Source organism: Natator depressus, chromosome 1, assembly GCF_965152275.1.
Source record: "Natator depressus isolate rNatDep1 chromosome 1, rNatDep2.hap1, whole genome shotgun sequence".
NCBI classification, from domain to species: Eukaryota; Metazoa; Chordata; order Testudines; family Cheloniidae; genus Natator; species Natator depressus.
The window spans coordinates 338,507,315-338,535,144 of NC_134234.1; the positions used below are offsets into that span (position 1 = coordinate 338,507,315).

The window sequence follows — 27,830 nt, forward strand, 5'->3', positions numbered from 1 at the left end:
TTAAGGTGCAATACTAAGCCATGCATACTCCCTTCATTTGGTTATTCTGTAAAATCTCTTGCTACATAACATTCAACTGGCTGACAAAATAAAGTCTCTAATATTAGTAAATTGTACCTAACTGATGATTAACCTGTAATCTCTAGGAGTTGGATGTTACTGTATGCAAAATGCATCACAGTGTAGGTGTAAAGGAGTTAATAGATAATGGTACATAATGAATCATCTTTGGACATAATTGTAGAGTAGACGTGGGCATTGACCCATGTGAAAGAAATTGATTTTCCTTTAAAACTAGTAAGCGCTCTTAAAATTGTTTGTGCAATGGAGTTGAAAATATTGTTCTAAACCACTGTTACTGTTTCATTGGAAACAGATGATAAAAACCTAATCTGGCCTAGATCTGATTCTTCACAGGGCCTGTGCAGTACGTTGTCTTTCTTTAGACGTGTCAGGTCAGTTTAGCTGATAAAACAAGAACTATGAGTAAGGTACGAGAATAGATCAGATACCCGGTAGGAGATCCACCTAGGCCCCTTTCTGCCTATGTGCCAAACCACTAGTGAGTGGTTCAGCTTCCAAAACAAGCCACTGCTGATTTATAGCGCAAGTAGAATGAATGTGGAACTGCTCCCAGCTGAAAGAAACATTTCTGGGAAGAGAGCTGGAATATCTCCAAACCAGTGTCCCATGGAAGAAAAGAAGCATTATTAAAAGAAGCTGAAGGCACAGCAGGGGAGAAGTGTTGTCTTGACAAGTGCAGCCCGTGGGCGTTGAGTATGAGAGAGAGGTTAAAACCACCCTTTTCAGGTCATATGGTGCAATTCATCCTCTTGTTCTGTGTGTCCAATAATCCGTTTGCTGCCAAAGGGATTGATGATGCTGTTTAGCTCCTTTCTTGAAGACCAAACCATCCTAATGTTCCGTAAAGAACGTTGTTTTTTCTACCTGTTTGTGGCTAGTGAAATGTGTCTGATTCTGTTAATGTGGAATTTTTTACTAGCGTCAAATAACAGAACATATACTGTGCATGTATCTCTGGAGCGAATCAAAATGCCTGAAAACATTTGAAAGTTTTTTTTTCTAGCTAGAATTGACCAATGTAACTCTTGTTTGAGTTTGTAAATGCTGTGTAGTGTTTGGGGAGACCAGACTTCAGAACCTTAGACCGCTCAGCCTCTTCCAGGAAGCACTCATTGACTTGCAGAATTAAGCATATAATTAAACCTAGATCTCAGTCCTGACAAATTAAGACCAGAAAAAAATTAAAAATATGATGTGGAGAAAGTTTGTCATGTACAACACATAATTAAGAGCTTATACAGTTTTGATTTTAATTTTTCCACTTAGAGCCATCTGGGGTAGGTAAATACACTTCTGAATTTACAGCTGTCTTTTTAGGAAGTGGATGCCTATCAGCCAAGTTCATAACTTCTAAAGTCCTTGCCTTACCCCAAGATGTCTGGGCTCCTGAATAGGGAAAAATACCCCCCCCACCCCCCTGGATTGATGGTCTCCACACTTTTTTTTTTTTTTTTTTTTTTAAATGGGTAGGGATGAATAAGTGAGTGTTGAAGTAATAGCCATGTTAGTCTGTATTCGCAAAAAGAAAAGGAGTACTTGTGGCACCTTAGAGACTAACCAATTTATTTGAGCATGAGCTTTCGTGAGCTACAGCTCACTTCATCGGGTGCATACTGTGGAAAATACAGAAGATGTTTTTATACACACAAACCATGAAAAAATGGGTGTTTATCGCTACAAAAGGTTTTCTCTCCCCCCCCCCCCCCACTCTCCTGCTGGTAATAGCTTATCTAAAATGATCACTCTCCTTACAATGTGTGTGATAATCAAGGTGGGCCATTTCCAGCACAAATCCAGGTTTTGTGCTGGAAATGGCCCACCTTGATTATCACACACATTGTAAGGAGAGTGATCATTTTAGATAAGCTATTACCAGCAGGAGAGTGGGGGGGGGGAGAACCTTTTGTAGCGATAAACACCCATTTTTTCATAGTTTGTGTGTATAAAAACATCTTCTGTATTTTCCACAGTATGCATCCGATGAAGTGAGCTGTAGCTCACGAAAGCTTATGCTCAAATTGGTTAGTCTCTAAGGTGCCACAAGTACTCCTTTTCTTTAAGTGGGTGTTAAGTTTTTTGTTTAGATTTATAAACTTCATCCTGTGGTTCAGGAAGCATGTATGTAATCTAACCCTGTATAAATCTACTTTTTATCAGGGGCCCCAAAAGCCCAGTCCCATTTTTGTGTCCCTGCCCCCTCCTCTCCAAAAAGAAGAGGGGGAAAAAAAAAAAGGTCCATCAACAAACACCCTCAGGTAAACAGAGGAGAGAGATGGGATTTAAGACTAATTTACTTTTCTGGTTTGATCCAGTGCCTGTTTCTTTCTTCTCAGCATTTACAGCAGTCTGCTTTTGCCTTTTTCTCTTAGATGAAGCTCTGGAGACACCATCTGACCCAGTTTCAGCTCAACATGAGCTGAAATGGCTGAATTTATAAGCACTTGCAACTTTCTCCCTTCTTGCTTAAATAACGGAAATAGAACCCATTTCTTAATTAAAACCTGTCACGCTAGAGATTTATGGATAACTGGCATGACATGGCAATCAAGCTAGGTTAGTTCTTGATTGATATAGTGACTAATGTTTACTCTCTTTATTTTGTCAAAATACAAATTGAATAAGGTATGATTTATGAAAATGTTATTAGTAACTGACATGCATATGACAATTGTTTGAAGAGAGCTCTAGAGTAGCAGTTAGGTTTGAGTGAGAGCATCTTACTTTAATCTGAAATTTCTGCTACAACATAATGTAACTGCGAACATTACATGCAGCAATAAGTTGTTTTTCCTGTGTTTGCAGATGGCTTGTTCAATCAGTACATCAGTCAGCAGGAATACAAACCGCGGTGGGGTCAGATTATCCCCAAAAGTACCAAAGGTAAGAGTCTAAATGGAAACACTGTTAAAAATTACCCCTGCATTAGTAATTGCCACTATAGTAATTTGTGGATACAGTGCATGAAGGTGATAAAAGGTAGGTTATAGGACAGCTTAATCCTGCTTTTTACAGGTGCAGCTGATGTCATTTACTTTTCATTCTGGCACAATGCCTTTATCTTCAGATACTAAAATAATTATGTGAATGTACAGTTCAGTAAGGAACCATTCACAAAACAGTAGCTTTAAACCAAAAGTTATACAAGATGGCTTTTCTGGGGTGGTGGAGTAGCATTTAAGGTGCCATTCTAGCTGACTTGTCTTCAGGCAGTTCTGAGGCTGCTCTTTATCATGCTGGGAGCTGAACTAGCCTTTGGCTGTCCCCAGCATTGGGGGCTGTAAAGGTTGGTTTAAGCTCAACAGTTTTTATGGACCTGAGGATGTTTTTTCACATCCAGGGACTGTTAAGTTCTCCTCTTGCAAGACACTCCCTGTATTGAATGAGAGCATTGTATTCACTGATTTACATATGACAATGATTTTTCTCTGGAAGATAGACACAAAAAGCAATTGGACAATAAAAAAAAAAAAAAAATCTTGGTTGCTTTGAGTATAAACATGCTGTTCTCCAGATAATTGCTATGTATGTTTTGAATGTTTGAAGGACTGTGGGCTATTTAAGTTGTGCTGCCTCCACTCAGCTTTTATGGCATGAATGAATGAATTATAATTTTTTAAAAAATTGTATAATAGAAAATCTTTCCTTTTTGTCTTTAACAAGGTGATGGAGAGGACAGCAGACCAGGAATGAGAGGAGGCCATCAGATGGTCATTGATGTACAGACAGGTGAATGGTCATTTATTCTTTAAGAAGAAAGTTCTGTCCTATTTTTATTTTGGGACTTAATTATGTTGAGTGGATACCAGCTCAGTTATAAATATGCAAACGTATCTGGTTCCTTTGTATATTATTTTTTTCTATTAGTGTTGGGACAAAACTCTGCTCTTAGTGCATCTAGATTGTTGTTCTGCTTTCCCTCTGTGGAGCCCTACTCCACTTTTCTAGATTTCAGTCTGCTTGTTTTGTTGATGCAGGAGTGACTTTCATAGGTGATCTGATGTTTGGGTTGGGGGAGGATGTGTTACAGGTGCCCTTTTCGCCCCTACCTGCTGCAGGTCTTAAGGCTAGAAGCAGTCTCAGCCTTTGCTGGCCAAGTATTACTGCTCCCTAACTCACACTGATAACCTAGGAACCTTCTGATTAAGAGCCGGGGTTTTTCCTGAGAAAGGGAGCTGGGGATCTTAAAACTAAACCAATCATTTTTTTTAAAACGATTGGCCATGTGCTATGAGCCCCCCTTTTCTAGAAAAAAGAAAAGGAGGACTTGTGGCACCTTAGAGACTAACCAATTTATTTGAGCATGAGCTTTCGTGAGCTACAGCTCACTTCATCGGATGCATACTGTGGAAATTGCAGAATACATTATTATATACACAGACACCATGAAACAATACCTCCTCCCACCCCACTCTCCTGGTAATAGCTTATCTAAAGTGATCATCAAGATGGGCCATTTCCAGCACAAATCCAGGTTTTCTCACCCTCCGCCCCCCCACAGACAAACTCACTCTCTTGCTGGTAATAGCCCATCCAAAGTGACCACTCTCTTCACAATGTGTATGATGATCAAGGTGGGCCATTTCCTGCAGGAATCCAGGTTCTCTCACCCCCCTCCAAAAACCACACACACAAACTATCCTTACAACGTGCATGAAAATCAAGGTGGGTCATTTCCAGCACAAATCCAGGTTTTTTAACCCCCCCCCCCCCCAAACCCCCACACACAAACTCTCTCCTGCTGGCAATAGCTCATCCAAACTGACCACTCTCCCCACAATGTGCATGACAATCAAGGTGGGCCACTTCCAGCATAAATCCAAGTTTAACCAGAAGGCCGGGGCGGGGGTGGGGGGTAGGAAAAAACAAGGGGAAATAGGCTATCTTGCATAATGACTTAGCCACTCCGAGTCTCTATTTAAGCCTAAATTAATAGTATCCAATTTGCAAATGAATTCCAATTCAGCAGTTTCTCGCTGGACTCTGGATTTGAAGTTTTTTTGTTGTAAGATAGCGACCTTCATGTCTCTGATTGCATGACCAGAGAGATTGAAGTGTTCTCCGACTGGCTTATGAATGTTATAATTCTTGACATCTGATTTGTGTCCATTTATTCTTTTACGTAGAGACTGTCCAGTTTGACCAATGTACATGGCGGAGGGGCATTGCTGGCACATGATGGCATATATCAAGTTGGTGGATGTGCAGGTGAACGAGCCTCTGATAGTGTGGCTGATGTTGTTAGGCCCTGTGATGGTGTCCCCTGAATAGATATGTGGGCACAGTTGGCAACGGGCTTTGTTGCAAGGATAGGTTCCTGGGTTAGTGGTTCTGTTGTGTGGTATGTGGTTGTTGGTGAGTATTCGCTTCAGGTTGGGGGGGCTGTCTCCCAAGATTTGCAGTCCTTGCCTACAGACAGCCCCCCCAACCTGAAGCGAATACTCACCAACAACCACATACCACACAACAGAACCACTAACCCAGGAACCTATCCTTGCAACAAAGCCCGTTGCCAACTGTGCCCACATATCTATTCAGGGGACACCATCACAGGGCCTAACAACATCAGCCACACTATCAGAGGCTCGTTCACCTGCACATCCACCAACTTGATATATGCCATCATGTGCCAGCAATGCCCCTCCGCCATGTACATTGGTCAAACTGGACAGTCTCTACGTAAAAGAATAAATGGACACAAATCAGATGTCAAGAATTATAACAATCATAAGCCAGTCGGAGAACACTTCAATCTCTCTGGTCATGCAATCAGAGACATGAAGGTCGCTATCTTACAACAAAAAAACTTCAAATCCAGAGTCCAGCGAGAAACTGCTGAATTGGAATTCATTTGCAAATTGGATACTATTAATTTAGGCTTAAATAGAGACTGGGAGTGGCTAAGTCATTATGCAAGGTAGCCTATTTCCCCTTGTTTTTTCCTACCCCCCACCCCCGCCCCGGCCTTCTGGTTAAACTTGGATTTATGCTGGAAGTGGCCCACCTTGATTGTCATGCACATTGTGGGGAGAGTGGTCAGTTTGGATGAGCTATTGCCAGCAGGAGAGAGTTTGTGTGTGGGGGTTTGGGGGGGAGGGGGGTTAAAAAACCTGGATTTGTGCTGGAAATGACCCACCTTGATTTTCATGCACGTTGTAAGGATAGTTTGTGTGTGTGGTTTTTGGAGGGGGGTGAGAGAACCTGGATTCCTGCAGGAAATGGCCCACCTTGATTATCATACACATTGTGAAGAGTGGTCACTTTGGATGGGCTATTACCAGCAAGAGAGTGAGTTTGTCTGTGGGGGAGCGGAGGGTGAGAGAACCTGGATTTGTGCTGGAAATGGCCCATCTTGATCACTTTAGATAAGCTATTACCAGGAGAGTGGGGTGGGAGGAGGTATTGTTTCATGGTGTCTGTGTATATAATAATGTATTCTGCAATTTCCACAGTATGCATCCGATGAAGTGAGCTGTAGCTCACGAAAGCTCATGCTCAAATAAATTGGTTAGTCTCTAAGGTGCCACAAGTCCTCTTCTTTTTGCGAATACAGACTAACACGGCTGTTACTCTGAAACTTTTCTAGAAACGTACTCCTCGGGGGATTCTGCACCAAAACATTTAAAATGGTGCACAATATTTTAAAATTCTGCAAAATTCTGTCTATTTTATTTGTCAAAATGCAGTATAATCATGCTGGCTTCAATTATTTAGGTAGTTTATATAAACTACAATGCAATGGATGGAGAATGGGAGTGGGGAGCATTGGAGGAAATCCCCAAACCTCCTTGCCTAATCATAGGATTGGAAGGGACCTCAAGAGGTAATCTAGTCCAGTCCCCTGCACTCATGGCAGGACTAAGTGTTATCTAGACCATCCCTGACAGGTGTTTGTCCAACCTGCTCTTAAAAATCTGCAATGATGGAGATTCCACAATCTCCCAAGGCAATTTATTCCAGTTCTTAACCACCCTGACAGGAAAAACTTCCTAATGTCCAACCTAAACCTGCAATTTAAGCCCATTGCTTCTTGTCCTATCCTCGGAGGTTAAGAACAACAATTTTTCTCTCTCCCCCTTTCAACAACCTTTTCACTGTGGCTGTCTAATTGTAATAAATATACAAATCTCTACCCTGTAGCTACTTTGTACTGCTATGGAGGAAGAAAACCTGTTAGGTTCCATGTAAACACACAAGAATGGTACAGTCCCTGCCACAAATAACTTAGTCTGTCAAAGGGTAGAGGAAAGGGGTATGCAAGTAGGATGGTTAGGGTTTTGATTGACCATATCTTGATAGGTTGATATGTAATAAAATACACTGTCTTCAACTGCTGGTTACCCTTGCTGTTACCAGTCAGAAGACTTCATGTTGCCCTCAACTCCTTATTTAAATACTCCTAACAAACATGGTTTCTAACCCTTTCCCCACCTAACCCATACGATTAATACAATGTAATAAAGGTGACTTACAGTTAGTGGGGAGAGGGGACGGGTGCCAAGCCTTTGGGTACATCTGGACTACAGGTCGGGGTGCAGTTTGCAGCTTCTGTAATCATCCATGCACTAGCTTTAATCTAACTAGTTTGCTAAAAATAGCAATGAGGACGTGGCAGTGCGGGCTGCACGAGCCTGTTTTACCCCTCTGGGTAGGTACTTGTGCTTCCTGCACTGAAGACCATGCTGCCTGCCATGTCCTCACTACTAGTTTTAGCGGGTTAGCTAGATTAAAGCTACCATGGGTATGTCCGTGAAAGCTGCAAATCATACCCCGAGCTACAGTGTGATACCCTTTGAGGGGCAAGGAGGAATGTGGGATTATTATTGAAAATCTGGGGGAGCTGAGAGTGGCTATATTGGTTGTGGGCATATAGATAGGGAGTTGAAGGCTGTAGCAAGTTGAGGTGCATGGGCATGAGGACAGAATACAACTAGGGCTGTCAAAATAACTAGGGCTGTTGATTAATTGCAGTTAACTCACGGGATTAACTCAAAAAATTAATCTCGGTTAATTGCAGTTTTAATTGCACTGTTAAACAATAGCATACCAATTGAAATTTATTACGTATTTTGGATGTTTTTCTACATTTTCCTATATATTGTATTCTATTGTAATTGAAATTAAAGTGTATATTTTTGATTACAAATATTTGCACTGTAAAAATGATAAAAGAAATAGCATTTTTCAGTTCACCTCATATAAGTACTGTAGTGCGATCTTTTTGTTGTGAAAGTGCAATTTACAAATGTAGATGTTTTTGTGTGTGACATAACTGCACTCAAACAAAACAATGTAAAACTTCAGAGCCTACAAGTCCACCCAGTCCTACTTCTTGTTTAACCGCTTGTTTAATCGCTAAGGCAAACAAGTTTACCTACCTTTACAGGAGATAATGCTGTCCTCTTCTTTACAATGTCACCAGAAAGTGAAAACAGGCATTTGCATGGCATTTTTGTAGCCAACATGGCAAGGTATTTACGTGCCAGATATGCGAAACATTTGTATGCCCCTTCATGCTTTGTCCATCATTCCAGAGGACATACTTCCATGCTGATGACGCTTGTTGGGGGGGGGGGGGGGGGGGGAGTGTTAATTAAATTTGTGACTGAACTCCTTGGGGGAGAATTTTATGTCCCCTGCTCTGTTTTACCCGCATTCTGCCATATATTTCCTGTTATAGAAGTCTCAGATGATGGCCCAGCACAAGTTGTTCATTTTAAGAACATTTTCACTGTAGATTTCACAAAATGCAAAGAAGGTACCAATGTGAGATTTCTAAAGATAGCTACAGCACTTGACCCAAGGTTTAAGAGTCTGAAGTGCCTTCCAAAATCTGAGAGGGGTGAGGTGGTAGAGCATGTTTTCAGAAGTCTTAAAAGAGCAACACTGCAATGCAGAAACTACAGAACCTGAACCACCAAAAAAGAAAATCAGTCTTGTGCTGGTGGCATCTGACTTAGATAATGAAAATGAACATGTCAGTCTGCACTGCTTTGAATTCTTATTGAGCAGAACCTGTCGTCAGCATGGACGCATGTCCCCTGGAATGGTGGCCGAAGCATGAAGGGACATATGAATCTTTAGCGCATCTGGCACGTAAATATCTTGCAAATCCGGCTACAGCAGTGCCATGAGAAGGCCTGTTCTCACTGTCAGGTGACATTGTAAACAAGAACCTGGCAGTATTATCTCCTGCAAATGTAAACAGACTTGTTTGTCTGAGCGATTGTCTGAATGAGAATTAGGACTGAGTGGACTTGCAGGCTCTAAAATTTTACATTGTTTTATTTTTGAATGCAGTTTTTTTGTACATAATTCTACATTTGTAAGTTCAACTTTCATGTTAAGGAGATTACACTACAGTACTTGTATTAGGTGAATTGAAAAATTGTTTTTTTTACAGTGCTTGTAATCAAAAATAAAGTGAGCACTGTACACTTTGTATTGTGTTGTGATTGAAATCAATATATTTGAAAATGTAGAAGGCGTCCAGAAATATTTAAATAAATGGTATTCTATTGTTTAACAGTGCGATTAATTTTTTTAATTGCTTGACAGCCCTAAAAATAACTTTCTTGTTCACCATTAATTTTTATTATAGTTTCCTGAGTTGATAAAGTTCTAGACCTTTGTCATTCAAAATATAATTATTGCCCCAGAGAGGAAGTACTCCGTTTGTATGAGGCTGGCAAACATTCTTCTTGGAGAGAGGTAGAAGAATCTGAGGAAGATCTATGAAGATAAGTTTGCCTCGTTAGAGATTGTGTTGAGAGAAGCACTACCGTGTGAAATGAAAGCTGTGACGCGCACTCTAGTGGCCATAGAATATAGTTTTCAAGATTGAATGCTTCTTTCAAAGCAGGAGGAGTGATGCTAATACAAATAAGAGGGATATATGCATTTTGCCAGGAAATGTATGAAACATTTTTGGAATGAATGCATTGGTAAGTGTGATTCTTCCTCCCTTAGTCAGAGCAAGTTGTCTAGCTCAGGCTTAGACCTATGAGATCATTCTGATATTAAATAAGGCAGTGAAACTGAGTCAGTCTTCCAGTTTCTTAAACTGACTAGCGAGTAACTCACTAAATTAAACACATGTACTTTGTTTTCTGGGAGACCTGGACTTCCTCCCATTCCTTTAGTCAATTTCACCCCCAAGGTTTATGCCTTCTAGTGACAGAGGGTAACTTTGAATCATTCTTACGGCTCTGGAGCAGAGATTCCCTGTAAGCTTCTTGGGAGGCTGTAATCCGTTTTGCTTCAGGGCCTGCTTGGGCCTGCAAAAGCAGTATGTTTTATGTGGTGGTGGTTTTGCTCATGAGGAAGCTCTGGGTGTTTCTGGTATTTAATTTGGCTCATGAGAAAGCCAGGAAGGTTGCTGATTCTGTTTGTGTTGTAAAACCTGCTGCTTTTACTAATGGCTGCTCAAGCTTCCTTTTGTGCTTGGGCCCATTTATCAAAGCTGTGGGAATTTGTCTAGGCATGGCTTTGGGGTGTATTTTACAAACTGAAGCTAGTCTCTCTGGGCAGCCTCAAGCATGCCTAATGTTAATGGAAAAAGGAAAAAAAAACATATGCCTTGCCCCACTTGCTGAGCTGTTATCACATAGGTCATAGAATATTAGGGTTGGAAGAGACCTCAGGAGGTCATCTAGTCCAACCGCCTGCTCAAAGCAAGACCAATCCCAACCAGGGCTTTGTCAAGCCGGGCGTAAAAATCTCTAAGGATGGAGATTCCACCACCTCCCTAGGTAATCCATTCCAGTGTTTCACCCCCCTCCGGGTGAAATAGTGTTTCCTAATATCCAACCTAAACCTTCCCCACTACAACTTGAGACCCTTGCTTCTTGTTCCGTCATCTGTCACCACTGAGAACAGCCTAGCTCCATCCTCTTTGGAACCCCCCTTCAGGTAATTGAAGGCTGCTATCAAATTCCCTCTCACTCTTCTCTTCTGCAGACTAAATAACCCCAGTTCCCTCAGCCTCTCCTTGTAAGTCATGTGCCCCAGACCCCTAATCATTTTCGTTGCCTTCCACTGGACTCTCTCCAATTTCTCCACATCCTTTTTGGAGAGGACCTGGGGATGAGAGGGGATAATAATTTGTGCTTAGCACTTTTCATCACTGGATCCAAGTGCCTTTCAAAGATTGGCATGATCCTCGTTACTGACTGTAAAAATGGAGGTAGGAAAAGGTTAAGTGGCTTGCTCCATGTCTCAGTTGCTTCTAACAATTTAGTCATGCAGGACAAGTCAATACTAACTCTGCCCTCTTACAAGTATTTCTGGGAATAGACTTTTGGTGAGTGGACATGAAAGCGGATAAATACATTATGTTAACTAAAGATTCTGTGGGTTACTAGGTTACCTCTCCTTTAAGGGAATGGGTGATTAAAACTGGTTGGACTGCTCTAATGCTACACTGAGTAAAGCTGGAGGCTAAAATTACTTGTTGTGTAGTGCTGCTTTCTGGGTGTGTTGTGTTTTTGTTTGTTTGTTTTACACACAAGGGGGCATGATGGAGGGGACAGGCAACTCAATTCTGTATACCAAGAGTATAGTCTGATATGCATGGTGCAGAAAGGTCTGATGCTCATGCTATAATCCATAATGTCCTTCCTGACTTAAGATAACTAGCTTTATGGTGAGATAATCTTTTTAGGACCAGACAGTACTCCAGTCAAATACAGAACACCACAGCAGTCACTCTTAACATATCTATACAGAATTATATTCATTAACCAGGTCATGCCCGACTTAGATCAGGGACAATAACTTTGTACATCCACAGGCTCATACCGTTTAAAATAGAATATAGTGTGCCATTTCCATTTTTTCTGCAAGAAGGACCTACAGTATTTTTAGATAACTCTTTATATGGGAAGCAGGACAGTTTTCTGTACCTTTTTAGAGGAAGAAAGTTCTGACTGCATTTGGGAAGCTCTAATATAAGGAAACATGGGTCATCACCCAAGGATATTAGAGGTAAGTGCTCTGCCTAGTTCTGTAACAGGACTACAATACCTTCTTACTTATGTAGATTCTGGCAAAATACCCAAACAGACTTTAATTTCAGTGCTGCATTCCCAGCTGAACAGAGCTGCAAGTAGCAGAGTCATTGCCTTGATGCATTTTGTAAGAGGATTCAGACATCTACTGCTGGTATCTGTATCAAAATGACCTTAATCATGCTTTGTCAGGGCTTTTATTGAGCAAACGAGAGGCTGGTTCAGCATAGCAACAACACTTTTTTTAAAATTTTTTTTATGCTCTTTTTTGAGGAAGAATTCTGCTACTTAATGTCAGGATACCAAACATGCGCTGTTATTCCTTAAAACCTATCTTTGACAGGAATACAATGCACATTTTGTTGTGGAATCATTCATTGCAGCCCCATAGTTAAGGTTGAGTTTTGCACTAAAAGCAAGGATTCAGTCATTTTATATATGAAGCATATGATGTAGTGTCCCCCCAAATTACATCATTTGCTTCTTGAATATAGAATGAATGTTCTGATAATTTACAAGTAAAATCATTAACTGGTTTAGAAGTTAAAATTAATTAAAAATATTTCCGTTATGAAATGTAGCTGTCAGTGTCACTGTATTTTTGTTCCTAATGATCTCAATTAAATAAAACAGACCCTTCGGACATAGCAAAGGTAAGGCTCACTAATATCTCATGCGTAGGCTACAGTGTTATGAGTGAAAGCTTCTTCTTTATGGAGAAGCAGATAAACAAAGAATGGCTCTCTTTGAAAATGGATACCACCTCCCATTGTTTCTCAAGGGAATGAAGCCAAGCTGTCCTTCAGGAAGGACCACCATTTTATATTGGAGAAGGCAGGCAAATTATACTAGGTAGCTAAGCAGTGGGAAGGTCAATGGAAAGGGAATTGCAATAGTCAGCTGACCACAGATGAAGGCCTAGTTAAAGGTTTCAGCAGAGGTGGAATCAAGGCAGCAATACACATGGGCAATGCTGCAGAGATATGGTGAGTCAGATTCAGACAAAGGAATTACAGGAAAAGAAGCAGAGGTTGACACCAAGGTTGGGGTAGGGACGGTGGAGGCAGATGAGAGGTTTAATTTGAGAAAGGAAGGAGAGAAAAATGCTGCTTTTACTCCAATAAAAGTGCTTCTGTCTCAGGACGCTTACGTGAAAGCTGAGAATAAGACATGAGTTTACTTGGTTGAGGGGGAAAGAAGGGTGCACAAGGTATAATCAAAGGTATTGGGAGAAGCATTTCGTTTGGTTCCGTTACTGTAACACAATTATTATGACTAAACATTAATCTTCCCCTCCCCCTAGTTGTCTAAATATTTGCCTACCCTATTGAAAAGTTGGTCAGCATTTTGAGAGAATTCGGGGAGGGGGAACTACTTCATTGGTATCTTATGATGTATGAGTGAACCTCGTGATTGTTCTACTTTTCAGTACAATAGAATCTAGCTAATTCAAACTGTCTGAGGAGCCATGTTGTGATTCTTGTGAGATAGCAAGTGACAAATTTAATGAAAGAGCAAGGGTAACTCATTACAATGTTTGTTTTGACAAGTCTAGTTCAATTTTAATTTGATCTGTGCTTCATAATGTATTAGTGCTATTAAATACACTGCAGTATATTGTGGGGGAAAAAAAAAATGTGTAAGTTTCAAAAGTGCCTAAATTTCATTGATTCAGTGTGGTTTAGATTTCTAAGTGACTTAAGCACTTTTGAAAATTTTACCCAGAGTCGTCTTAGTATGAGATTGTTACATTGCCCTCGATTTACGCTTCCAGTGAGGAGTGTAATCTTTTGTGCAGACTAATAGTGACATGAAAATGGCTGCAATGCGTAAAATGCACAAGTTCTCTGGAGATAGATCTGACTGATTTGATGTGTAGCAGGTGATGGGAGAGGGTTGCTAAATACCTCTTCTGAAAAAGAGAAGCTTAGTGAGAAGTTGGTAGGCAGTATCTAGGTTGAGGCATGGTGGTAAAGGATGGACAGACTAGTGGTAGTCTAGCAGCTTCTTGCCATCTTGGGAAAGGGGGGTTGTTGACGATAGCAACAGTATTGAGAGTAAGGGAAGAAAGTGGGAGAACAGAGTAGGCCTCTTAGGGACTGCTTTTTTGCCAGAATAAGCAATTTAGAAGTGCTCTTGAATATAGTTTCTCCTAAGAAATACTTAAATTTTGAGTTTGGGGCATGGCAAGAACAGTAGGGAACTCTGACCTCCAAATTATATCTGATAAGGGCTTTGGATGGATGTAACAATGCTATAGACTCTTGCAAATGTTCACTGGTTGACCTGTAGGAGAAATTCTAAATTTGGGCCGTGAGTAGGAAAGGCAGAGTTGAGCTGGGCATGATGCAGCATTATCTCTAATACATATTATTGGGCACAGGGAGAGTCTTTCCCTATATATTTTTACAGTATGTAGCACAGTGGAATCCTGATCTTGACTGAGCTGTTGGGGTGCTACTACAATATAATTACCTTGACATGCCAGGCCACTGCCCTCTGTCCATTCAGATTTATCTTCAGTACCCATTGCAATGCCTGCAAGAAATGACATTTTAAAAGAAAAAATGTAAAGTAATTTGGTTTGTTTATCTTCTCTGATCACTTTACTTGTATGTTGTTGTTGTGGGAGCTCTACAGTCTTGGCAGGGCTCCATTGTGCTGTACACGCATTGAGGGGAAAGACGATGGCCCCTTTCCCCAAAAGCATACGGTCTAAGTATAAGACAAGAGACAGTACGTGGTTACAGACATGGGAGCACAAAGAAACAATAAGACAGTGCCCCTTTCTCCTCTTTGTTTTTAGTCTTTAGATTGTAATCTGTGAGGCACAGATCATTTCCCTATATGTCTGTGCAGCGTCTAGCACATTTTTGGTGCTACCATAGTACTAAAAATAAGGATTGTTCACATTTCAGATACATGGTAGAAAATATCTACTATGTAAGCTGATATTGCATCAGTCTCTGTTAAACTTTGATACACAGTAGACACTTCGTCTCCTGTCTTTTGCATGCAAAACTGGTCTTGATCAGAGTACAAATATTTGATATTTAGAAAAGCAGCCTAATGGAAGCAGCACGCATCCTTGAAGAGTTGCAGTGTTCCATAGTAATTGAAGACAAGCAGCTTTAACTTGGACATTTGCTATTTTATGTATGTCTGGTTGGTCTGCTTGAGAGTTCTGAGGGAGCAAGTGAGAATATAGGATTCCTTGCCTGGGATGAATTTGTTCCTGTTCTTATATGTAGTTATAGCTCTTTTGTACCACCTTAGAATTAATACTTTTAGTGATCTTTAATCGCGTCAGAACGATAAGGCTGCCAGTGAGCCTTTCTGGACACAGAGGTTGGAATGCTGTATCAGACTTGCAGACCTTGTCCTGGAATACTGTCTGACACTCAGTTGTATCTAAGTATCTGAAGATTTGAGTGAAGATGAGGTTTGCTACGACCCGCACTTCTGTATTTTCATCTTCTAACTTGTATTATCAGAATAGCGCCACTGGGAATTGATCAATTTTATCTTCTCTCCCTCAGTCTCACAAATCCTTGTGAGATTGAATTGTTTCCCTATAATGGCTGTATGTGAAGCTTCCTTTTACCTTTTGTACTTTTTATACTTTTAGGACACACATTACTTTTTTTTGCCATTTTAAATGTTAAATTGACTAGATTACCAAGAGGTCTCAATTGGAATTGGAGCCTCATTGCATTAGGCAGTCTTCAAACACATAGGAACATGTGGTCCCTGTCCTGACTAGCTAGTCCATTTACTTAAAATGGGGAATACCACTAATACTAGTATTGTTTTCTAAAGGTCAACTGAAAGTTTCAAAGTGCAGCCTCTGTACCCATAAGTATGATATGTTGCCTAAGCCAAGACTAAGAGGGTCAGTATCACCATCAGACTGCTCCAAATGCATTCACCAGACTTGACTTGTCCTCCCTCACAAATCTTGGATCCTGCTGAAACATTTTCACTGCAATCATAGGCCTAGTAGCTGTATGTGTAAGTGTGTTTAGGGAAAACAGATACTGTCATTGTTCTGAACAGCCAATGCAGCATAATCATCATTTACCAACTGTTACCACAGTATTTCCAATATCACAGTGTGTTTTGTTATGCTGTGAACAGAGATAAATGCAGTATGACAGACTATGAATGTAATAAAATTGATGACTTAATGGCAAGCACAAAGTTATGGAGGATGTCACAGATATCCAATTTGATGGTGGAATAGTGCACATATATAAAGGGAGCTAAGAAGTGAAACTGTTGCTGCAAAATTGAGTTACTTTGGATTTTTGGTGAAGGATAAAAATATGTTTTACTTAAACCTTGGAAGAATAGTTGCAAACATTAGAAAAAACCATTTAAAAAAAAAGTAACCATGAATCTCTTGGCGGCAGATACATCGGTGTTTCCAAACACAAATTTCCTTCTAAAAAAAATCCTGTAATAAATAAATTACAGTACAAAAATTGTGCTGGCAATACAATAAATAATAAAAGATGTTGGGTTTTATTTTGTGCATCGGCTAAAAAGCCAGTAGAAAGGAAGGAATGTTAGTCATTCTGGACTGGGTAATGATGGAGCCTTTATTGCTGAGCTGGAATGTAGTTATGCAGTAAGAATAAAAGCAAATTTGACATTGTGTACATTTGTCTTTTCATTGCCACTTGTAAGCACTGAGGTGCTTACCATTGGCATTTACTTTATGATGATATTTCACTCCTTTTGAACGCTTGCAAGATTATTTCATTTTACCAGGTTTTTTTAAGGTAGATAAAAGGTTTAGCTTTCATTAGATTTATTCAGGTTTGCTATTAAACTTCAACTGGAGCAACAAAGCCTTCATAGGCAGGCATGACATTTTGGCAGCGACCCAATAGGATACGTGGTCTGTGCCAAATCTTTTATTTTCTTCAGCTATCAATGAAGCTGTTGTGGTAATGTGGGTTTTGTGAACTGTGAGAATTTATGTGCACAAAGGGACTTGCTCTTCGCAGGGAACATTGGGAGCCCTGAGCCCAAGAGGAAGGGTAATTAAAGTTAATGAACCAGGATAACCTTTTCATGGTGGTGCCCACTAGCACAATTATAGACAAGGGTCAATAGCCATTTAAATTCTATATCACATTTTTAACTGTGCTGTTTAATTGGTACCAGATTGAAAGTTGGCAGACAGTTATAGTAAACTAGTGCACAATTTTTTAAGAAAAGTACTTTAAGTGAATACTTAGAGTTTTGAAAGTTGCCCCCCCCCTAGAAATGCTCTTACGTTTTGAGAAAAATTTTGAATTCTAGTTCACTAATCGATTGCTTTTTGGTATTAAAATCAAATTTTCTTTTGAGAAGATCTGAGACTTCAAAGCTACCAAGCCAGTAGACTAGATGCTTCCTACTCCTCCTCCTATCAGAGCACTGAGATTCTTTTTCACTTCTCCTTTGTGCAGAGACTTTATGCCTCCCACACCCAGAAGAGTCATTCAGTTACATCTGAGCATGGCTGCCTGGGACGCCTGTTGGAGCCCATTATGTTGGGCATTAATTGGTTGATGGGGTCATAGTTTTAATATGCCTCTAACTCAGACATTTAACTCTTGAGGGGTAGCAAGCTCTGGAGGAATGGGCTTGGAACTTGAAGTCATGGAATTTTCTGTCTCTGCTACTAATTTGTTTGTGTGGCCTTCCTCACTTGTCAATCTCAGAGCCCTTCATAAATTGTAATTACCTCACTGTTAAAGGAAGTATATCTGTTTTACAGAAGGGCAGACTAAGCTAGAACATTTGTAACTGAGTCCATGTCGAATATCAGGCCTGCCAGAGCTTGGAATAGAACCCAATTTCAGGTTCTGGTTGATAGCCCGCACCACATACAATACAAAAGCCCAACACCCTGTTGAACAAGCTGTACTTATTCACAGTATCCTGAACATGAATATTGGTTGATTTTTTTAAAAAAGAAATTTTTGTCCTTTTCTCCAGTACTTATACAGTGAAATACTGGATTTGATTCTCCCTTCTGAGGTAGAGACAGACATTATAAATAAAATCAGAATAGCCTAGAAAATTGGCTGTATATCTAAGGGGCTGCGTCAAGCCCCTCTGAAAACCTAAATTATTAGATAAACCACCTCCTTCCCATTGCTCTTTCAATTAACAGGTGAGAGAGAATTGTATTCAGAAAGGAACTGGCTTGAAAGTAGTACGAGTTTTCATGTCCACTGACTTAGAAATTGATTAATGCGTGCTGTCTTTTCATCCTAGGTAGATCATGCCTCTTCAAGGCATTCAAATTAACTGGCTTTGTGTTTTTTAAAATCCATGTATGTTCTTACATTTTTATAGAAACTGTTTATTTGTTCGGTGGCTGGGATGGGACTCAGGATCTGGCTGACTTCTGGGCATACAGTGTGAAGGAAAACCAGTGGACCTGTATATCCAGAGATACCGAAAAAGAGGTAAATTTCCCCCAAACATTCATATTACTAGTATCTGATTAAATGTGTCCTCTCTTAGTTACAAAATTGGTAATGCTTCTGTAATACTTGTGTTAGAGTATTGCTTACATTAAGGTTCAGATTCCAGACGCTGCTGATCTACTGGACTTTTGAAGTGCTTATATTGGAGAATGTGAAATAAAGTGGCTTCACAGCCTCAAATACTTTTCAGAGTAGAGGAGGGAAGAAGTGGTTTTATTTGTCAATAGCAGAATAACCCACAAGATAGAGACAAGGTGGGTGAGGTAATATCTTTTATTGGATCAACTTCTGTTGATGAGAGAGGCAGGCTTTCCAGCTACACAGAGTGTTTGTTCAGGTCTGGGAAAGGCACTCAGTGTCACAGCTAAATAAAAGATTGAACAGGTTTAGCATAAGTAGTTAGAATATATGCTAAAGGACCATTCAAGGTGATGTGGCCTTTTAACACCTCTTTAGTCATAGGATAAAAATGGGGGTGGTTGGGCTACAGATTGTTGTAATAATCTGTAAATCCAGGGTCTTTATTAAAACCATGATTTTGAATTTAAACTCCCAGGCGTATCTTTTGAAAGTGTTGTTGTGCAGATTTCATTTGAAGATGACATAAAGGTCAGATACAGAAAGATCGCTTTATGAAAAGTGTTTACCCACAGGCTATGGGTGTTTTTGTCTTTTATCATATTCCTACGTGAGTTCATTCGAGAGCGTAGAGAGTGTCTGTCTGTTTTCACCCACATAGTTCTTATTGGGGCATTTAGTGAACCGCATGAGGTACACCACATGTTGTGATAGGCATGTGTAAGACCTATGGATCTTGAAAGATGTGTTCGGGGGGGATGTTGATCTTTGTAGCAGTGGAGATATGACTGCGGGTTTGGTATCTGTTCTGGCAGGGTCTGGTCCCATTTTGAACTGGTGTGCCCTGGTCTGTGGAGAGTTTGCTTTTGATGATGAGGTTGGGGTTTGTTTGAAGGCCAGAAGGGGGGGGGGGCGGGAGTTTCAGGAAATATTTCTTTCAGGATAGGGTCCCCGTTGAATATGGGCTGTAGTTGTTAGATGATACCCATATGGGTTCCAGCGTGGGGTGGAAGGTGACAACTAAGGGTGGGCGGTCAGAGGGGGTTTCATATCTGTAGTTGAAGCAGGTTCTATCAGGGTATTTGGATGGCCCCTTCAGTGATGCAATCTGCTTCTCTGGTGGAGTGTTCTTGTTTGGTAAAGGTGGTTTTGAGTATGTTTAGGTGTATATGCCTGACTTTCTCCTCAGAGCATATTCTGTGATAGTTGAGTGCCTGGCTGTAGATAACAGGTTACTTGGTGTGTTTGGGGTGGTTACTACATCTGTGAAGGTAGGTGTAGTGATCCGAGGGATTTTTTTGTAGATTGGTGTCAGCAGGGTTCCACTGTTGAAGCTAATCATGATGTCCAGGAACTTGATGCTGGTGTGGGTGGTCCAGAGAAGAGTTTAATGCATGGGTGGTGGTTGTTGAAGTTGTGGTGGAAATCAATGAGGAAGTTTGTCATCTGTCCAGTGGATGAAATCATCATCAATGTATTATAAGGTGTATATATATTGGTTTTGTGGTTCTTTTGTCCAGAAATTCTTCTTCATACAACAAGACAGAATTCAGCAAGTAGCATGTGTGGAAATAATTTGACAGCACTGAACAAGCAGTCTGCCTACTGTAGCTTTGGAACCAGTGCTGGAATGTGACATCAGTACAGAAAGAACTTGTTACTTCCTTCAGCTTCTTTCAGCTACACAAATAAAAGGGACACTTAAAAATTTGAACCTAACTAAAAGGGAGGAGTGCCAGAGGCTTTGGAATCCTAAGAGCTTTAGTGTTTTTGCTTGCACCATGACCTTCATCCTGTTTTGCTTTGTTTGATGCATGAAGCTTTTGGACCTGCTGCAGTTTGGGCTAGTAGAAAGCAGCAATAAGATTTATAGATTCATAGTTCAAGGCCAGAAGGGACCATTAGATCATCTAGTCTGACTTCCTGTATATCATAGGCTATTACATTTCACCCACTTACCCCTGTATTAAACCAAAGTATTTGTGTTTAGATAAAATGTATTTTCCAGAAAGGCACCCATTGTTGATGTCTTCCAATCAAGAGGTGGAAAATCCACCATTCTCTTGTTTGTTCCAAAGGTTAATCAGCCTCACTGTTTAAAAATCCGTGCCTTATTTGTAATGTGAGTTTTTGTCTCTAACTTCCAGCCATGGTTTTTGTCTTTTCTAAAAACCCCATTAGCACCCAGTATTTTCTCCCCATGATGGTTCTTATGCACTGTTGTCTTTTTGATAATACAAAAAACTCAACCTGTTTAGAAGTCTTCTGCTGTAAGGCATTTTTTTTTCCAGTGGTTGAATCAATTTTGTGGCTCTCAGTTGGACAGTCTCCAATTTTAAAAAATCTTTTTTAAAATATGGACACCAGAATTGTACACAGTACTCTAGTATCAATCTCACCAGTGCCATATACAAAGGTAAAATCACTTCCCTACTCCTACTTGCAACTCCTTGTTTATACATCCAAGGATCACATAAGCCCTGTTTGCCATAGCATTGCTTTGAGAGCTCCTGTTGAGAAGCTTGCTCACTATAAATCTTAAATACTTTTCAGAATCACTGCTTTCAAGGATACAGTCCCCCCATTCTATAGGTATGACCTGCATTCCTTGTTTCTACATGTATAAATTCCCATTTGTCTGTATTGAAATGCATTACCTATGGTGCATCGTGGTTCACGTACTTGTGCAACCCAACTGAAAATAGTGAGGCATGGGCATAATTACCAGGCGGGATTGGTGAATATCTTTCATACTTCTCTCCCCTGCTTCCCCCCCCCCCCCAACTTTTGGAGGCTGTAAAGGGGAGGGTGTGAAAGCAGTAGAGAGGGCAGAGAAGAGATTCTGAAGTTGCTTTTTGCAGCAATGCTCAGCATTCTATTTCTCCCCTCTTTCCTCCTGCTGGCTGCTGATTAGCTATTAATAGCTTAATAGGCAGGATGCAGTTGCTGTCTTGTGCTGTGGGGAGGGAGGGATAGGTGGAAAGTATGCCATGTCCTCCTGCTGGACAAATAAGAGCCTATAGCTCTAGCTCATGCTTGCACTGGGCTCATTTCGTTCGTTCCTTCTTTGTTTGGACACCATTACTGCTAGCTCTGAGCATCCGTAGGGCAGGAGGGGCCTGGCTGGAACATGGTAGAAGCTTCTGCCTGAGTTAATGTTCCTCCACTTCCCCTTTCTTGCCTGAACGGGAGAGGAAGGAGGAGCTGTGAGGGGCACGGATATAGTGGAGGAGGACAGCTATGGACGGTGGACACTATGTGATGACAAAGTACTATGGGAGGACAGTCCCTAGGAAACCGCTGAGATGACAGGCACTAGCGGCGCTAGATGTTAGGGGGCAGCTATTGAGGAAAGAGAAAGCGGCTCAATATAGAAGAGGGAAAGGAGACAGGTGCCAAAAAACAGTTTGAGGAGAAAAGTAAGGGTTGGGATTAGGGGGAGAGAATGAGATAACTTTGGGGAAAGGGAGAGACCGGGGGAGTGTAAGGAGGATGGATCTTGGAAAGGAGTGACTGGTTTTGGAGTGGGGGGAGGGAGATAATCAGAACTAAGAGGAGAAAAATGGCTTGGAGGAGAAAAGAGACATTAGGGTAGTTTTATGGGGAAATCTGGGAAGACTTCATGCAAAGTTTTGAGGGGAATTTGAAGCAGAGGGAGGTTTACAGTGTGATGTGGGGCTTCTATTGATGATTGAAAGAGGACATATTCAGAATTCAAATAAAACATACTGTCAGTATATACGATATAATATATGTCCTTACACACTAATAATGCCCTTCTTTCTTATGAACTATGGGTAAAACGAGGTGAAAAATGGAAAGGTTAGAATCTCAACTGGATAAGTATGCTAAAGAAGACACTTCAGATATTCCTCGAAAAAGGTCAGAATATTCATAAACAAGTCACTATAAGCAATAGTCTGACATGGAATTGCTGAAAATATTCCAATAGTTCCCAAGAGAACTTAAAATCTTATTTCCCCTTCATATTGTAGTATGTATGTATTTTATTTCTGTGCCTTTAGTGCTTATTAATTTGGCACTGGTTTAGCTATCCACACTAAATTGAAGTGTTGAGGTAAAATATGAGCAGAATGCAATAAACATATCCCATTTATCCAATGTAATCTCAAGGGTAATATAAAATAAACCAGTTCTAGGACAAAGAGGTGTAACTATAAGGGAGACAGTAGTGGTCCATATATTTAGGTTGCCTAGCGTTTCTTTTATGAAAGATATTGTATTGTTTTTTTTAAGAAGCTGTATTGCCTCAATTGTTTGCAGCAGTCCTGTCAAATTCATTAGTGAGAGAGCCATCAGGCTAGAGAAATGCCTTTTCTTTGTCCCATTAAATTCCATTCATGTTTAGCCGAGTTATAAACTATTGAAAATTCTATTCTATGGCTGGTGCTGTCAGCAAAATTTGGGCGGCTGGCCAAAATAACAGAACATTAATGTTTTAAAGCATTAGGCCCTCACAGCAACACGGTAGCAGCAGATGATACTGTGCTCAGAATTTGGGGAGTAGACAAGCAAGCTGTTGCCAGAGCAGCTGAAGCGGAGTGGAGTGAGCAGGGCTGAGCTTAACTCCCCCTCTCCCTATCATGGATTCAGTGCATGGACCCAATGGCCCATCTTCCCACTCTGAGAGCACCATGTGAGGGCAGGTCCCTCCACCTCCGGGGAGCCCCTGACCACCACCTGGACCCAGCATCCATTCCATCTTTTTTCCTCCCCCTCTAACAGGGTTTCTGCATATATGGTAACTTTACAAACATGTTACCTCATGAGGAAGCCTTATCATGGGTCTTACATTGAACTGTGTTGAATACACTGCCTACAAACAATCAATTGACGGTATAATTAGCAGCCATACAATGCTTAACATTAATACATTTTAGGCTGAGATTTTTCAAACCTTCCTAGGGGATCAGGGCACCCAATACCCATTACTTTTAATGGAAATCTGATACCCAAATCCTCTAGACAAGTTTGAAAATCGGAGTCTTCGAGCCTATATTATCACATCTGTCATGTTATCCTCATTCACTCAATATCCAGTTAATTCTTGCATTAAATATCTGTATGTTGCTTGGTCTCTAGTTTTACTATCAATTGATAAGTATGAAATATTTCTTGTTTTTGCGTTTGCTTAAACTGGCACTGTAACGAATAACTTTCAAATATCAGATTTGTTTAATTTTCCTAGAAGAGGTCATACATGAATTTAGTGAAAGTAATTAGAGGAGGAAAGCTTTGGCTCTTTGGGTAGCTGTAAGAAAGACTGCAGTTGTTGTAAGCTGATCATATTTAAAGTTTCAGAGTAGCAGCCGTGTTAGTCTGTATTCGCAAAAAGAAAAGGAGTACTAGTGGCACCTTAGAGACTAACCAATTTATTTGTATTACAGTAGCTTCTGGAGATCCCAACTGATATAAGAGCTCCAATGTCATAGATGCTGTACAGTCACAAAGAACCTTTTAAAATCCTGTTTACAATCTTAATAGACAAGACAGAAAAAGGGTAAGAGCTTATGCAATGTATAAGCAAAAGACTGAGAACTGAGACACAGAGGAATTAAGTAACTTACTGAGGATTCCATCGGAAGTCTTCAGCAGAGCGAGGAACTGAACCCAGATCTCTGGACTCCTTGTGTAGTGCCTTAACCATAAGAGCATCCTTCCTCACCAGGGCCCTGATTTAGCAAGGTATTTAGGCACATGCCTAACTCTAAGCATGGGAATAGGCTCATTGGAGGCGACAAAGATGATAATATTCCCTTTCTCCCAACCTTTGTCTTCCATTTAGATTGTAAGATCTTTGGGACAAGGATTTTCTCTTGCTATGAATTTGTACAGTGCCTAGCACAAAGGGGTCCCATAGGGAGCTGCAGCTTTGTGCTATCTGACAGATTACATTAAATCTTTTAAAATCTAGAAATCCTGTACACAGAGGTTTTGTGGTATCTGTCACCATGGGCACAATACAAACTTTTATAAAAGAAAAGTTCATAGTCACGCTGCTCACAGTATATGGGAAAGTAACCCATCCCTAATATTAGCCCTTCTATCTTTTTTCAAGCATGTCAGATTAGTTATTTTAAGTGATAATGAGTTTTTATTAAGGTGCATAAAATTTGTGTAGTGATTTTTGTAGACTTTAAATGTAAATAAATGAAATAATTTGAGTCAAATATTACTTCTGTTGCAGTTTGCACACAAATACCTCAATTAGTATCGGGTGCCTGTTGTGCTAGATACCTTACAAACGCATAAGGAGAGATGGTCACTGCCCCAGAGAGTTGACCGTGTAGGCCCTGATCTTGCAAATATGCATGTGAATACCTTTTACCCGCACGAGTTATTCATGCATGTAATTGTTTGCAAGATCAGGGCCTAATTTTACTATTGCCCTTGCTTATTTTTTATTTAATTGTAACCTCTGCTATGATTTTTGTTAATCCCTCCCTGTTTTTATGAAGGTTTCTAACCCTCCAACATTGAAGAAAAGCTCACCCCTGCTTCTCCCAGCCCAACTAAGTACCTAGAGCTATTTGCTTCCACTCCACTGCTCTCCATCACCTGGCACTTACAATTCCCACTTCTGAAAACTGCATAATAGCATCCAAACTTCAGGCACTTTCAAAACTCCAAATGTCCAAAATAAATATCTTTCCACTGAAATATGGAGAGTTTCACAGCAGCTTCACAGAGAAGAGAATACTTAAATAAATGCATTATGCATCATGCTGTGAAGGGTCCCAAACCTTGATCCTGGGAGATCTTGCGAAGGAACCAGTTCTCGACATGGATCATCCTTCTTCTGAGAGGGCTCAATTGTTTGTGTCTAGGCTAAGGTTGCATACGCAAGTGGCATAAAAGATATGTGGTGTCATAAGTTATGACATGCTAAATTAAGAGCCACTCTTTTATGTGTTTGTAATACCACATGTGGCATGTGTAATTTCTCTGAAAAGCTTGTCTTACAACTAAAACAGTGGTCTCTGTTAGATCTTACGGTTTATGTTCCTGATGAGGCACCACAGAATAGTAGTCTTTTTCTAGTTCTGACCTTATTTGGAAGATCAGTTATCGGTTTTCTGTATCTTAAGGATTCTGCAATAAACTGAAACTCCTCCTCATGATGCCTCCTTGTGCAGAGCAGAAGACCCTTGGATTTCTTTTAAAAGTATTATAGCATTTTCAACTAGCTATTATAGACAGTTTTTAAGAAGGGAGCAGGTCTTTCCAATTTCTGCTGAGGGGAATCTTAGCATGTTAACTTTAGTATTGATAGGCACTAGTTCTGAGTAGTGGCTGGTGCCAAAGGCTATTCCCCTTGTTCTGTGTGCGCACAGTAGATCAGAACAAATTTCTTCAGCACCGTTGGTGGTCTATAAGCCAATGTAAAGACTAACAAAAGTCAACCAGACTAAAAAACACGTTCCCCCTGACAGGCAAGAAGTATCTCCAAAACAGCGTTCCGATCTGTCTGTAAAATTTCAGTCGTCTTTGCATTTCTTCTGACTAGTAGAGTCCTTGTGTTGGACTCATGCAACAACTAAAATTGCACAGATTAATGAGATTTTACAGAAGTGAAGTTAATAGCAATCCCAATTTGGTAAAAAGGAGGAACCATTGATTTTCAGAGCTGTAGACAGATACTAAGCTAATTTGTTGAAATGTACCTTCAATTTAACAATATTCTTTCTCGATCTCTTGTGACTTTGCTGGCAGGAAAGGGTATAATTGTGTATTAAGATGATTATACTCAGTTTGTGGTTAGTGAGGTATTAAAGTTCAGCCAACTCAGTTTCTTAAGTTTGTTGGCATCTCCCTATAGCACATGCTGCTTGAAAGAGCATCATACCCCCCCGCGCAGGCTTTTAGGCTTTGAAAGAGCTCCAGTATGTTTAATAGAACTTAATCCATGAATGTTCCATAGCAAGCATGTGATTTGGTTAGACACCATAAGAGGTAACATGGGCAAGAAGCTTGACTTTAATGTTGGGAGCCAGGAATTCCTGAGTTCTAATCCTAGCACTGTGCTGACTTGCTGTGTGATTTGACAGCTCTTCACATCTTCCCAATCGGTAAAATAACACTTATTCATAACGTCCTTGTGATTTTGGCTTAGTTATACATGCAAAATGTGTAGAAAAATGGAAGTGCTATGAGCATCCTCTCTACTCAGTGTATACCTCCTTGGGAAATCCCCCTACTCCTGTGATCGTTAGTTATTTCCCAGACCCTCCCTCTCGTACATTCTTGCCCTACAATGTCTTCTGTGTGTGTTATATATGTAAAATTTTCAGCTCCTGAGGGCAGAAGACGTATCTTTTCTTCTGTATACTGTTATGGTCATTTACACCTCTGTTAAACGTTTAATAACTTTTGCAGTTTATTAACTCGCTTTATTTATTACAGTTTATTAACTGTAGTACCTGTTAACATCTTTTTTTCTTTGAGAGGGGTGGTATTGCATGGAAGTTAGAGGTAGAAAAGCATCTGTTAGATCAGTGGTTCTCAACCAGCAGTCCAGGTCCCCCTGGAGGGCCGCGTGTAGGTTGCAGGGGGTCCGCCAAGCAGGACCAATGTTGGACTTGCTGGGGCCCAGGGCAGAAAGCCGAAGTCCCACTGCATGGGGCTGAAGCCTGGGGCCCTGAGCCCCACTACCTGGGGCTGAAGCAGAAGCCTGAGCAGCTTAGCTTCACTGTGGCGTGGGGCCCTGGGCAATTGCCCTGCTTACTACCCCTTAATGCCGGCCCTGGATTTTATATGCAGAAAACCAGTTATTGTGGCACACGTGGGCCATGGAGCATGTTTGGCGCCTCAGAGAGAGAAAGGGTTGAGAACCCCAGTCCACCTCACCTCTTTCTTGACTTGTTTTAGAAATGGATGTTTCTAATCTTCATAGGGTTTTGCATTTTTCATAAGTTATTCATCATGCTGTAAACTAGTGAGGCTGTGGCCAGTTACTTCGCTTTGAGTTGAAGTGTAATCTGAATTACTTCAAGGATGGGTTTTTTTGAAGTCTGGTTCTTCGATGTGTCCTGCCTCCTTCTGTTGCAGGTAGAGCAGGCAAAGGTGTAATTATCATGATAATTAGAACTTTATCTTTACAGTGGTAAATAAGTTAATCATTCCCAAAGGAAGTTATTAAATGAAAATTTGTCTA

General features: G+C 40.5%; 1 protein-coding gene across 5 annotated transcripts in view; it reads left to right on the forward strand.

Moving 5' to 3' along the window:
• MKLN1 (muskelin 1) overlaps positions 1 to 27,830 on the forward strand; it is a 195,102-nt gene that overhangs the window by 89,409 nt on the left and 77,863 nt on the right. For all 5 annotated transcript variants that reach the window (XM_074942695.1, XM_074942697.1, XM_074942698.1 and 2 more), the window contains 3 exons: positions 2,887 to 2,964; positions 3,745 to 3,810; positions 18,444 to 18,556. In XM_074942695.1, coding sequence (XP_074798796.1) covers positions 2,887 to 2,964; positions 3,745 to 3,810; positions 18,444 to 18,556 — 257 coding nt within the window. The remainder of the gene's footprint in view (positions 1 to 2,886; positions 2,965 to 3,744; positions 3,811 to 18,443; positions 18,557 to 27,830) is intronic.